A 14898-nucleotide genomic window follows, 5' to 3' on the forward strand; every position below is an offset into this window, starting at 1 on the left:
CATATCTCCTTCGTCTTGGAATGTTGACCCTCCGGGTGGAGTACTCGTCGGGGACTGGCGCTGGCGCTACGTAGAGGCGCTGGCGTCAGTCTGCTCGGCTGCTCGAGTAACCGCGACCGACCGGCTGACGCCCCCGTCTTCAAACGAGTCCACCTTACGTTTTGCCCCCCTTCTTGCCTGGACTAATCTCCCCCCGCCCTTGTTCAGCTTCTTTCTCTCACCCCTTGTCATCGCCAACTTCTCCTTCCACTCCTTATCCTGCTCCGCAACGTGTTCCAGTTGCACGAATGGCAAACGCCGAACAGATCCACGAACGATCGATCTGCGCTCCAAAGCTATTCGAAAAACGATCCCTTAAAACAGGCTATTTATTTTATGTTTAGATTACCGAAACCTCTTTAAATTCTAGTATTGGATTTCCTAGGTGAACGTAGAATTAGAATTGGTACTGTTCAAATAGGGGTTGAACTTTTTGTCGGTCTTCAGAGCAAAACCTAGTTTTACTATTCCTAATCAATATTTGAAATATTACTAAATTAATATAATTTCAGATGGAATGATTGTATTATGTTTTCATTTAATTCGTGTATTCTTATATTAAATATCAAATGTATCTAAACACCATCGTCAACCGCACCAGAACAGGAACCAAGGGTAGAAGAAGAAGCATTTCCTAAAGAAACGCGAAAAATACCCCTTATTGATTGCAACAGTACGCATACATAAAAAGAATGTAGCATACTCGACATATCCTGCACGGTAAGAAAAGCAAAGTAATCGCGAAAATATTCGAATGATAGAATACGTAGGGAAATCGAAGAGAGATTCCGGTAGCGATGATCCACGGTGCAGGAGCGCCGCCGCGACTGGCGCCTCTCGCGGCGAACATTGGAAAGAGTGGCGCGGCAGCTCGACGGCCATGTTTAACAATCTCCCTTGTGTGTTTAGTATGCTGCGGTCGGTGTATCGGCGCGCCGAGACGAGACGGACGGGACGAGACGAGCGACGGCGGCGACGAGGAGGTGGAGGAAGAGGCGGTGGAAATCGGTGTGCGCGCTCATGACGGGGACCTCGTGCGTACCAGTCGCGTCGTCGAGCCGAGCCGAGTCGAGTCGTGTTACGGCCGTAATCGTGGTTGTTCCTCGCAACAGTTTGTCCCGGTGACCACGTCAGTATCTGTGCGCGAACACGAGAAAACTAGTGCTCGTTAGCAGTCGAAACGTTCGGTGAATCGTAACGCCACGTCCGAGCAGAACCGAACGAGACGAGTCTCCCGTTGCAGGCCCGCGCGGATAAAACTTTTGATTATTATCGGCACTCGAGAGCAACTGTGCTCCAAAAGTTTTAAAACGTGCAACCGTAGCCAGGCGCTGCTCTCGTTCGACCTCTCTCGCCCTCCGCGAGTTATATATCCGATCAGTGCGCGCTAGTCCTCCCTACTCTCTTTTTCCTCGGGTGTATTTTTCACTCGCTCGCTCCCAAGCGTCCGTCTCCGTTCCCGTGTTATCCCTACTCGGTGTCTCGCGGCGTTTCTCTCGCTCGCTCTTCGGGCAGCGATTTCAAGAATGTGACAGTGCGCGTCCTCGCGGTCGCCTCGCGCGAATAAGCCCGCAGGCCGGCCACGGCGATGGGTGACGAGCGACAAGTGTGTTACGGTGAATAGTGAAGAAGTGCGGAGAAACACCGAAGGAAAGAGCAGAGAGAAAGACTGAACGATGCCAGTGGAAAATGTCACTCGGTGATACGCGTACACGGATGACGGGGAGTGATCGACGCGACAATCTCGGATTTGAGGTTAAAGTGTCGTCGTCGTCTTCGTCGTCATTGTTGTTATGCGGTGCCGGTGCGCCGGCATTGGCCACGGCACGGGCAAAGGAGTATCAAGAACGAAAACGGCATTACCGCCACGGTCTGGACGTTCGAGATTTCGAGAGACATTGATCAAAGGTCCCAGTGTTCGACGTTCGCGATCGAGGATACTTTACTAATGAGAGTACTCACCACCGAGAGGTTGAGTTGTTTTGCTACCACGGGTGTACGAGATAAGGGGTTGCCTTTTAAAAGGAGGACTCGCGATAGAAAACAATTTTCACTCCAAGACGACCGATGTACGTATTTTCTACGCGCGCGGTAGCGCGTCTGTGTTCGTGGTTGTGCGCCGGGTCGCGAGGTTAAGGCACCGCTGTCGTCGATATACAACGTCCGAGGAAAGTCAAGAACCGGTGTCGTGTGCGCCACCGAACAGCGCCGCTACGTGCTGTGGATAAGTGCATCGCGATTATTTAGTGCGCGTACGTAACCTCCACGGACACCAACGTGGATAAACGAACTCTTACTCGACAAAAATTACCTTTTCATTGGAAAATCGATTAGGAGTAGACTGTTCGCTTGAATGAAATTATAGATAGTCCTCTCGTGCCTTTCGCTGCTGTATTATGCGCCACGTTCTTCTGTCGACGGCTGGGATACCATAACCTTGTAATAAATCCCGAATCGATAAGAAGGCGCTCCGAGTGATCGAGACCACGCACCCTGTGGCACGTCAACCAATCGAAGCAGCGACCAGTTGGCGTATACAGTGGGCGCATAGGTAAACGGAGAGCTCAAAGTCGGCAGACGGTATTCGACCCAACCTCGTTTACCAGCTTGAAAAAAGTTCCGCGGCGCCATAGACCACGAGGTTCCGAACACGCGTTTCACGTTCGATGCGGGGAGTCCAAGGTGGAAAATTGAAGAACAAGTTGGAGAGAGTCGCGTTCAACGGTCGCGCGATTCTCCACGAGCTCTAGCGACGGGGAATCCCGGCATTCTGGCACGGGGGACTCACGCATCACACTATTTCGGGACCGTGATCCAAAGTGCACCGAGATATACGCCAGGAGAGCATAAATAAATATACGTAAACTGGTATACGCGTGTGCCTCCGACTCTCTGGACCCCGTCGTTTCGTCGAGGGGACCGTTCGTCTGTGATTTCTTCGTGCGTCCGTGCAGGGGAGGCAGTGTTTGTTTATCTCTTTCACGGACGGTGTGTAACCGACGGTGTATATACTTCTCGTGCACGGTTTTTTCAGTCGTAGTCGGCGCGTTGGCGAAAGAGGAACAGGGGACAGCCTCGGTGGCGAAGAAGAGGAAGAGAAAAAGAAGAAGACGACGCCCGCGGAGACGATCGGTAACAGCTGCGACGCAGGGGGCAGGCGGAGGTGGTTGGTTCCCTCCGGTCGACGGTTTCACAGATCCCGTGGGTTTCTCAATTTTCCGCGCGGCAACGTTAAAAAGTACTGGCCCCCAAATGCGCGTACCGCAAATCCTGTTTCATGTTCATGTTCTGGAGCAAACGGACGGCGCTCACTAGACGTCTCCTAAAGGCCAAAGTCTGTGGAGAGCATGAAACCGAGTGTGAAGCTCAAGAGGATTCGTCACGTATTCACCGCGCAAACAACACGGCCGGGACCGAGAACGACACGAGCAACGTGACGGGAACGAGAGGAGTGCGCGGAGCGTCGTCAGGAGGTGTAGTCGCAGGTGGAGGTGGTGGCGGGCGTATCGCGTCGAGTAGACTCCATCAAGGCTGCTGCGGCGGCGATCAAAGCCAGGACGATGACGAGGATCCCGTACGCGTGTTAAGGTGCAAGGAGCTCCTCAAGTCGCTCAAGGAAAATCAGCTCGAGATGTTGGTCACCGCCGTGGAGAGCTGCGGCGCCGATCTCGGCTCGTGCGTCTTGGTGCCCCGTCACCATCCGGAGGACGTCTACGACGCGGACCAACAGTACTATCGTCCCCATCGTTACAATCACCACAACAATCATTACCACTATCATCACCCGCATCACAACCACTATCACAATCGGCATCACCGCAGGCATCATCGTTCCTCGTCGCTGGAGAACGACGACGAACAGAATTCCGGCTCGGAGGACTCGTGCGCCTCACCGATGAGAAACGAACGGTGCAGGCCACCGATGCGAGGCGCGATCGAGAACGCGCCGATCGATCCGCACTTGCTCTGCTGTCAGATCTGGCGGTGGCCGGATCTAGCTCACTCCTCGGAGCTCAAGACGCTTCCTGTCTGTCATTCCGCTAAAGACCCCGTATACATATGCTGCAACCCTTACCACTGGAGCCGGCTCTGCAAACCCGGTGAGCGCATCACTTTTCTTCCATATCTATACGATTTCATACATATAAGTAAACGTATCCTCTGAAACTAGCAAAAGTAACCCTTTAGCTTTTGGCCAAAGTAACCCCCCTAACTTTTTGGCTAAAGCGATAGCTTAATTTTTAACATACAAGAGTGAAGCATCGATCAAGGAAGTCCACGGTATAACAAAGAGTCCTATCTGTACAAGGAGAAACGATATCTAACAGGTAGCGCGAGAGTCGGATGTTTTTCGATTAGAATTAGAGTAAGGCTAATCGTTGGCGTCGCTCGCTCTTACAGGCGGCTCAACTGTCACTCAGAACCACAGATACAATGCGCCAAGAGTAAATAACGATGACGTTTCTTGTATAAACACATTCGTAGTAGAAATATACGATGGCCATTTAAATTATACCGGTAGGAACTCGAGTGAACTCGATGAATCTTAGGCGGAACTGTTACAACATTCTTATTTCAATTGATTCAACTAACTTTCATTTGATAGAACTCGAACTATTTACACAAAGTAACGTCTCTTCTCCATCTGACGGCTTGTACGAATAATTTCGGACAGCTCACACAAAAATTACAATCCACGCCGTGCCAAAAGAGTTAATCTGCTCCACACCGTTCTGCCTAATTGCTCGAGAACAAAGGAGCTGTAGTAATAGGTGTACGCGCATTTCAAACTGACTTCGAATTATTGTACAGCGTCGAATAACATCGACTATCCTTCGTCACCTAAAATATGGTTGTGCAAATTATTAAGGCTCGATGGTCGGCTTCGATAGATATAAATATAAAAGTGATCTGATAATTCTTGTGGATCATGTGCATTGGCGCAGTTGGTATGTTTTGAATGCGGCGAGTTTATTTATAAAGATGAAGTAATCCGTTTGATAAGCTACCGCAACCCACGCACTAGCGCTTCTCTAATAATTGCTTTAACGTAATTTTTCGATCGCCCTCGTCGGGCACTTTTGCTGCCAATTTTATTGCCTTATCGCGAGTAGCGTACTATTTGATAACGTAAATACCGCGAGCAGATAAGACGCGATTTACAAACACGTGAAAAGAGAAATAAGACCGCGATCGGAAGATAAATGCATGCATTTCACTTCGCCATAATTTGCATTACATATATCGCATACCGCGCATATTTAGTTAGCAATGTAAAACGTTCGTCAAACAAACCGATACGTAGAAACCTGACTTTTCATTCGATGGCTATCAGTTGATTTCGCGTCTGTGATAACGCGATAAATTAAATAGTGAAATGCGAGTTGAAATTCATATTTATTAACGAATTTATTAGGAAAATCGTTCGTATTCCACGAAACTTGAAACTATTCGAATTTACGATAGCTCGTGACAAGAACGTAGTGAGAATTACAATAAAATATTACCATCGATAGAGAAGAATTTCGTACGTGTAGCATTGCTCGTAAAGTATTCGAATAGCAAGTGATTTCAAATATCCTATCATCGACACGTGGTCGGTGAAGCACGTGGTGGGGATATGCTAGGGGTAGGAGGAATTCGGTTAAATCACCGGTCGTTTACTCTCGGAGGTGTCGAACCTCCGGCGTCGATTCGGTGGCGAGGGAATAATTTAGCGGCGTGAAAGGGAGGTATTGTAACGGCAACGGCCGCAAACGAAATGCTAATCGTCACCTGCACGCACCTCGCTAACGAGCCTAAAGGCTCGGGTCAATGTAAAACCGTAATTTATTACCGATAGCTACGAGGATTAGCCGGTGTCCAGCTGGTTGGGTGCTCCTAGGTAAATGGTACACTGTACACGCGTTCGTGGACTGAATAAAGTCGGTTAAATTGCGTTTCAATGCGGGCTGCACTCTTTCTAAGTGAACTACGTTTGTGCAATAGACACAAGAGCGGAATAGCGAACGATGTTGATACGTGTAAACGTTCTTGATTACTTTTAGTAGCTGTTCAACGAGCGTGGCGGTAATAAATTTTGATGAAAGCGGACGTTTTACTTTGCCACGGGAATTGGTAACGAAGCGTGCCGTTGCGCTTCTGTTGCTGGAACGACGCAAGGTCTGGATGGAATTAGATTACGGTAGAACCTCCATTATCTGTATTAAGGGGATGTCACGCGCTCTAGAATCCCCGAGAAGGTGTTTGCTATCGGAATTTCTTACTCGAACGCTGTTGATCATAGCTTCTTCAATTATACCAAATTTCCGTACACACATTTCGATTGGTACGACAAACATTCCATGGGAACAGTTATAAAAAATGATAGAGCTACAGAGTAAAGTCTCTGTTTGAATAAACTGTTAGCAGGAAATATTGCAAGATATCTGGGATTGAACACGAGTTTCATATTTATGCAAGAACCGATGAATGAAGCGCGAGATAAAATTAGCAAAATAGTATTAGATGTCATACGTTCTCTGACGTTCGTCGCGATCGCAAGTAGCCGCGAAACTTATTAATTTCGGCGAGCTCCCGTGGCGTCGACCCAGTCTGCCCCCACGCTGTCCCTCTTCACTTGGCGACATGAATTCAACCGCAAAAAACTGTCGCGTCCTATCGACGAAAGGAGGGAAAGAGAGAGCGAATGCGAGGCGCCAGCAAAACGCGTCTTTACGTAACCCCGGCGATCATTTAACCTAATGCTACCCAACTTGAGTGGAGTACAGGTCGTGCGAAAACGATTGCGATGCTAATGCTCTTGGATCGTGACTTCGAAATCACTCGATCGTTTCGTGATCGAATAATTCAAGGAAGCATAATTTCAACTCGATACATTCGTATCATTTAAATATTTACTGCTCGGTCGGCTCCCTTGTTATCAATTTTATACACATTTTATTTTAAAAAAAAAAAAAAGTGATAAATTATTACAAGCAGAACTGCGTTGACAAACATATTTCCATCTTAAAGAAACCAGCCTAACGATCGCGATTTCGTATTCCGAGGGTCGTTTATCGAATAAGAAATCTATCGATTACACGTCTGAATGAAATCGACCTAGGCTGATATACGCGACAGCGTGCATCGTAGCGTAGAAAAAAAAAAGAAACATTTAGGCGTGAAGCAATAGAAAAGATACTTATTGACGCGGCGGAGGCGATAAATCGGGTTCACGAGATTGGACAAATGATCGTCGAAGCATTACTCTAATCGTTTTTATGGGCTTGCCTCTTGCACGCAGAATGCCTACCAGAGAGAACTCGTAAACCCGATATCTCTGTGCGACGTTAAGCAATATTAATTTTAGGAGCCTTAACGCGGCGCCAAATCTCGCGACGACGTGGATTCGTCATGCTCTGGCGCGCCTCATGCGATCTATCGATAATCGATGAAATTCTTGTCGCCAAGTAAACATCGACTGGCTCCAATTTTTTCCTGAAAAATTGTGATATTTCTCGCGTCAAGTATCCTATTTAAATATATTCAAAAATTCTAGTAAATATCCTTCTTCCTCCTATATCTGTGCACGTTTCAAAACTCTCGTTTAAAACATTCTTAGAGCTGTAAAGCAATACCCTCCAATCTTGCACGCGCAAACCCTCGTTTCATGTACACATTCAGATAAGAATTTTGCCCCATCCCCCTATGTGGACCGGGAATTCAGTGAAACGAAGCCCTCCATACAGGAAAATACAGTGGATCCTCCGGATTCCACGCTGAGGTTTCCACGTCTAATAATAGCGCGCGCGCATGAGCGAAGCCGTCGACGGGGCGCATTTGGGGAAAGAGAATGAGAAATAACGCGAGAAGAATGTCGTTCGTGGAGAACGAGTGAATAGAAGACTGGTCAAGAACAGAGGAGTCAACAAAGTGCGAGGAACGGTGCTTAAGGAGGGTGTGGATCGAGGGGTTGGCGGGAGGGAGGGGAATTTGAGAGAGGCATGCGCGGAAGAGGAAGGTAAAAAGAGAACGAAAACGGGGAGGAAAGAAACGACGAAGAAACAGTCGTCGGGACGTACAGTCGACGCTTCGTTGGAGGGCTGGAGGGGGGGGGGGAGGGGAAACTTCGGCGACCGGCATTTACCAATAGCCGCACAATCAAAGTTATGGCCAGAAGGAAATGAATCTAAAAATAAAACGTATATTGGGCGAGTCGCGGCCTGCCAAAGAGAAGGAAAGAGAGCAGAGACGGAGGAGACCATGCGAAATAGAAGAGAAAGATCCGAACGGGAGGGAAAAGAGAGATCGAGCAGTGCGGTTAGGGACGCGGCAAGAGGAGGAGGTTTGAGGACGGGGCGCCGAGGAACATGTGCGGTTTGTAGTGATGGGATCGAGTACCTTACCAACATGCTCAATTTGATTAGATTCCAACCACGTCTAGCAATATTTTCCAAACTTCAGGGAGAAAGCCGTCCCCTGGAAAGAGGATTTAACGGCCACCTGCACATGTTATTTATCCTATTCCATAGAAAAAGTCCTCCGTTTCCGATAAAGCTCTCCGAATCGAGCGTCCAAAGACCAAAGAGTTTCGCCTAAGTTCAAGTGCTCAGTGAACTTGATCCCATCCCTAGCGGTTAGTCTTTCTACGGGAGAGGGACGGGTGGGGAGCAGGGAATCGCATTGGTGCGGGAGAGGGACGGGACAGTCGAGCGCCGCTGGCGGGAGCGGTTGCCAAGGGAGTGGGGAGAACGCGGCGAACGAAATGGGAGGGGAGAACGGCCCGGCGCCGCTGCGTGTCATTGCTGGCGCCAGCTAATTGTCGAGGCCAGTCGGCATTAGCCGACGAGCTGACCGAACCGAACAGAACCGAGCACCACGAATGCACAGAGTACCTGCTTCTCCCAGGTTGTCCGCCTGACCAGAGCTGCGTTCATGATCACGCGCGCCGGAATCGACTTGTTTGCGTTTTAGGTTTCGCGACGTTTCTTTGGCGTGGCATTTAAGCCCTGAGAATAAAGCACGGTTCTCAGAAAGAACTAACCGCATCCACAGGTAGTTTTTTGAAAAGAATGATATTTCGGAAAATGAATCCTTCGCTGCAAGATGAGCAAATAGCGTAGCTTTGGAACCACGTGATTCATTGTAACATTACTACAGTCTCAAACTGACACCAGATTTATTGTAAACAACAGTTTTCGCACACAATACGCTACAGTAAGATATTCACAAGGTTCAAGTTGGCAAAGTGTACATTAAATCGCGAAGACCGAACGACGAAACTGGTTAGCCAAGTGGAATTAAATTATTTATTAATGCCACGTGGATCGGTGCATCGTGCGGTTCTGCGAGTTGGCGATATTTTATAGACGTGTTCGCGGAATCCGAATACGATTTTCTATATCGTAAACATTATCATCAAGCATTTTATAGGCGCCAGTAACGCGGTTTGTAGCGTTCGTCGACATTTATCGAAGGTGAATCGCATTCGCGGTGGCGCCTTGTTTTCGCAACGCGACACAGACGCGTTGCCTTTATCTGTTTTCGCCTTCGTCGGTATTCGAATATCGCTGTGCCGTTAATAATTCACTCCGATAAATCGATTATTATCGGGCAGACGGGTGTCGTTACGGAAATTGTTGCGCTAGTATTACGTTCCCTATCGTTGTCAATTTATTTTCTACTTGTAACAATTTCCCCTCCTTCTCCCAACGTGCGGCGCGTCTTCTAATCTCGTGCAACTATAATTCAAACTTTCATTCGTATTCAAAGAGTACACTTTTTAGTTTTATCTAAGAAAGAATTTTGTTCATCCTCGCTCGTGTGGTTGGTAGAAAATATAATCGATCAATTAAAGAATAGAGAAAGACGTAACCTTTATTGACGTCGTTCCGGTATTTACTATCGAAACTTGGGTATGATTTTAGACAAGAAAGTGAGTTCAAATGTATTTGCGTATCCATTGTATACACTATACTGTTTCTATTCATATCCCGAAAGGCGACTACAATTTCAACACTTTGGCACTCTACTAATTCCTTCATACCGACATCAAAATTAATAAAGAAAGAGATCTCATTTCAGAGACGAGATAACACTGCGTGTGTTTTCGGAGACGTACCACGATTTATCAGCAAAATCTGTGAATTATACAATATCCCGATCGACTAGTAGAATATCTCTTTAGCAAGGTTCATCAAAATTGATCATAAACAAATCCTGTCGCCCTGGAGCTTGAGAGGTGGTAACCACTGGTACTCGAATATCGCGAATGGTTCGTTTTCTGCATCGTTCCTATTGCAACCTGCGGGAATACACACCGGCCATTGCCATACGACTTTTAGCCTACCATTCATACCTTGCGCGACCGAGCAAGGCGAGACGATGGTAAGCAAGGTCACCGTGTTTTGGCAAACCGGAGGAGCTCAGGCACACGGTGCAGAATTTCAAACCAACCAGTGAGTCAGACATTTAATTTTAATTGATACGTCGCTGCGACGCCGACGGTGTCGTCGTATCCATACACTGTCACTTCAATGTTCTGTCTACTCCTCCACAGTTCGCATTTTACACTAACGCTCTAAAATTCTATTAACATTGATCTTACGTTAATGCAATAAGTTGACAAAATTAGTTCAGACGGAAAACTTGAGTAAAGACGTATCGAAAAATCGGAGCAACCTATTGTTGACGCGCGAGAAGAATTAATTTAGCGATTTTAGCGTAGCAATTTGTTCTCTCCGCTTTCAGGACGGTACGTAAATGGACGGAAAACCGTGTACCGGTTTCGTCAGGCGTGCCAATAATAAAATCCACCGGTTTTGGAGCAGACCGGCCGTGCCGTGCGCCAGCCGCGTCGCGATTCCCATTAATACCGCTTAATCGAAAACAGAGCCTTGAGTCGGATTCCCGTCCCTTCTCGGCCATCGTCGGCGTCGGTCCGTTTTGGATTGAATCGGAATCGGGACGCGAGCGTAACGAGATTCCCGCAAAAATAGATTCATCGCACGTTCGCGCTGGCGCCGTTGATGAATGTCTCCGGTTCGTTTTAGGTTTGGGCGGCCTGTAGCCATTTGTGGTGCTCGTTGCCATGAAAGTTTCTTGTTTTTGCTCTTGCATGTTAAGAATTCTCCAAAAGGGTCTTCAGGAATTTACTTTCTAATGAGAAAATAGTAGCCAAGTTCTCAGACTATACCAGGCTCGCTAAGTATTTTGATGGGCATTTTCCTTTCCAGTGTTTATTTGAATAATAGTTGACTTTAAAGAATATTTTAAAGAATTTTTAAAGAATTCTCCTTTTAAATAATTCCTTGTTACTTATTTGCTTATTTACTCGTTTATTGTTGTTTCAGAGTCGCCGCCACCCCCGTACTGCCTTATTGCCGACAGACTGAGACCCGAAGGTGAGTCTCTTCCTCTCTCGTAATTTTATCGTAATTTTATCGTAATTGTATACGTATTCGCGGATGCGTTCCACGGTTGTCGGTATGCGAGTGCATGGAATGCATCCACGCAATCGTTCGAGCGATAACTCATATTTATTACTCGCAAACGTTCACCATCCCATCCTCAGAGATCAGCCTTTAGCGTGTGTCACGTCGCGTCGTCCAGCTTGGAGCAAGGTTAAAGATAATAATACTGGTAGCGATGTGTCTTTACCAAATTTGAATATCAGGTTGATATTTAATATCACGCGTTCACCGCGTGAATTTGCTGTTTTTATGGCTGAAAAAAACGTTGAGTTTTAATAATTGATTCGATCTAGAACTTGTAAACATTTTTTTTTAATAAATCGAAGAGGTTGGTACCAGTATGAACACTGTACTGAAACGGGCCGATTTGAGTACATCGTTTTATGTTCACTTTATTAATTGCGGTCAATCTTCAACTCGTCGAATATCGGCAATATCATGCGGTACGACCTAATAAGTCTACGCGTTATTACGACGCAGCCTGATGGAAATTAGTAATTAATTTCGTAGAAACTATTGCAAATGGAGATCCAAAACGCTACTTATTAAAATGATAAAATTGTAAAAGAGCTATTAAAAGGGAGAAAAAAATGATACAATATTCGGATTGAAATTCAACTGAAATTGAGAAATATTCAGGTAGTTTCGTTGTTTCTCATGGGAGTCGATTCTTTCTCGAGAAATATGTATTCTGGTTCTATTGCGCGTCCTCGATGCGGTATTGTCCTCGCCTATAGACGCCATTTTTATCGTAGTTGCAGGTGCGTCGAACCGAGAAACCGGTGTCGCGATATTGTCCAATAAGGAGATAAATAAAGTATCACGAACGAAAAACACTGGTTTAGAAGAATCATTCATTCCAAGATGAACACTTTTTAAAGTAAAGTGTCGAATTTTTCTTCAAATTTATTACCAACGCCATGCCAACGTCTCAAAATAATTCATGATGTAATTTTTTTGCAATATTGGGAACGTGTTTACTCAGCGTTTCCCAGTTCGATGACCATTCGACTCGATGACAAGCGACTAGCTTCGTATACGCGAATAGATCATCTTGGAACTACAACGGACGTGTTGTAAGTCGATCTTATTGATTGCGACGAACCGTATGGCTATACGTTTCAGGGTATCGCCGTTTCCCGTGGTCGACGCAGACCTGCTAACAAACATCGATCCGCTCGATGGAAGTCGATCGGTCTTATCGTATGTTGTATCGTGAAAATTTCACGCCTGCGCTCCAATTTGTGTGCCATAGTCTCGTAAACAGAGTAAAGGGAAAATAAAACAAGGGACAAACATTTACTGAACTATTCAAAATTTCTCAGTTCCCACTTGATCTCATAAAATATAAAAATATAAATAAGCAAATGTATATATTTTCATCGCAGGTTTCGATACAAGAGAAATTATATTCGTGCTATTTTTACGGCCACCTTAGCAGGCCTCGGTTTCCCGTGGCCGATTTTGACTGACTGTTCCCTGTTCCATTCTTTTTCTCTTTTTCCGCTTGGTTCTAAACTGGTTCTCGGGATCAATACCAGCGCATGAGTGCACGCAGACCCTTCAGCCATCGATAGATTCATCTCGCGTTCATCGATTGGTCGTTGGTTTCGATTCTTCGTGAACTGGTTGCGTAATGACTTTGTATAACAGCGAAATGCTCTTGGAGCTTTTAATTGGAGTCAATGAAAAACTTGGAACTATTAGTAGATATTTGTTGATAATCAAAGTTTATACAAATACACGAGTTTGAAACTAGTTTTCAAAGTTATTCCTCCAATGACTACTCTGGAGTTTGATCTGCCGAGTTCTCAGAAGGATTTGACTCACAAAGAACTAATTTTCCTCTGTTATTGCATATATAATATAAACGATGCCATTGTTTCGACGGATACTATTCATTGTACGCCAACAATTTCATGATTGTAAATCGTGCGTATCGATGATGCAAATCGTAGTTCATCCTAAGCAATTAATACACACTCGCGTGTCTTTGAAATCCCACGATGACGTATACAAGATGGCACCGTTTGCGCCAAGCTATGACGAAATAATAGCGCCTGGGGCTACAAGAACCGTGTGTTCGATTGACGATACACATGCATACGCACGTGTCTATGCTTCGAGTACGCGTATACCGGGTGTACGGAACATAACTTGACCGTCTATCTCACTTTTGACACCTCGAAATCAAAAGTATCGTTACTTTGAATATCATTGGAACTATTAAATTCCACTTACAACTCAAATATTCCACGTATCGATTGAACCGTTTCATCGCGTTAACAGTTCCATCGACAACGTGAAATCATCGATCGAGAAAAACATGTTACATTATCGCGATAAAATCAGATTGTTAGGAGTGCTCGTCGTCCGTGTAAATGCAAGAAGGAAAAAGCGGAGTTCTCCGTGGAAAGAAATTCATTATGAGAGTTTGCGTCTCCCACGAGCCAACAGATGTAGCCGCGTAGGATTTATGCTCGGAGAAGGAAACTGGGCCACAGCGATGGAGCAGAGGAGATAAAAGACCGCGCATCGCCACTTGTTGCATTCAACCGGGAAATAGGAGAAATTTCTTCATTCATGAAACTCGAACCAGCAGTCCGTAAACCAGCGGACTATGAACCGGAGTGCAATTAACGGAGCAGAATAGCTCAGACGCTCAGGACGCGGACGGGGCAAATAACAGATTCTCTACTTTATGACACGTGATCGAATAGAAATAATAATAATCCTAGTATCGACAGGCATAGTTTAATATTTGGATTATTTGGAAAAAGAGTAAAGAATACAGTGCTCACGAAAGAAAATGAAGATTGATATTAACACAACGAAGGTTGAAAGTCCCCAACATTGTGAAAGTAGAAAGATGATTCTTTCTTGAATTTTTTATGGGTGAGAAAAAGGCAGGCGGACGAGGAATTTCTGCGGCCGTTCGATATTATTTCCGCACGTGGTGTTTGAACGCTGTCGGTGACAGAGTTCCACCAGCGATTGCGCAAATTTCAACGAATACGACGAAGGACATGGCACAACGCTCCGTGCAGTCCCTTTCAAACGCACGAGGACAAATCTTGCTCGTATTGCGTTACGCCGCGCCGCGCCGCGCCGGCTGCGTTTTTAAGCTTTCCGCTCTCGATTCAGCCCCGTCGTGAATCACCGCATTATTCTGACCGAGGCGTCACCGTCGATGACATTCTGTCCGCGGATTCGAATTAAAATACGCGAAAGCACAATGGCCGCCAGCACCCAAAAATTGGCGAACACGTCATAGATACTTTACTGGGATTCTTGAGCTACTGCAAAACTTGAGAGTTTATCGAATTCTTTTACGTCAAATTTAATTCTCTCTCTCTCTCTCTCTCTCTCTCTCTCTCTCTCTCTCTCTCTCTCTCTCTCTCTCTCT

The 14898-nt window shown here is 46.0% G+C and overlaps 1 protein-coding gene across 1 annotated transcript in view; it reads left to right on the forward strand.

The window, feature by feature from the left end:
* Positions 1-489: 489 nt before the first annotated feature.
* LOC128889796 (mothers against decapentaplegic homolog 6) overlaps positions 490-14898 on the forward strand; it is a 44196-nt gene continuing 29787 nt past the window's right edge. The window contains exons 1-2 of the mRNA XM_054147784.1: positions 490-4139; positions 11373-11423. Coding sequence (XP_054003759.1) covers positions 3317-4139; positions 11373-11423 — 874 coding nt within the window. The 5' untranslated portion in view covers positions 490-3316. The remainder of the gene's footprint in view (positions 4140-11372; positions 11424-14898) is intronic.

This window comes from Hylaeus anthracinus, unplaced genomic scaffold, assembly GCF_026225885.1.
Source record: "Hylaeus anthracinus isolate JK02 unplaced genomic scaffold, UHH_iyHylAnth1.0_haploid 11997, whole genome shotgun sequence".
In the NCBI taxonomy this organism is placed as follows: domain Eukaryota; kingdom Metazoa; phylum Arthropoda; class Insecta; order Hymenoptera; family Colletidae; genus Hylaeus; species Hylaeus anthracinus.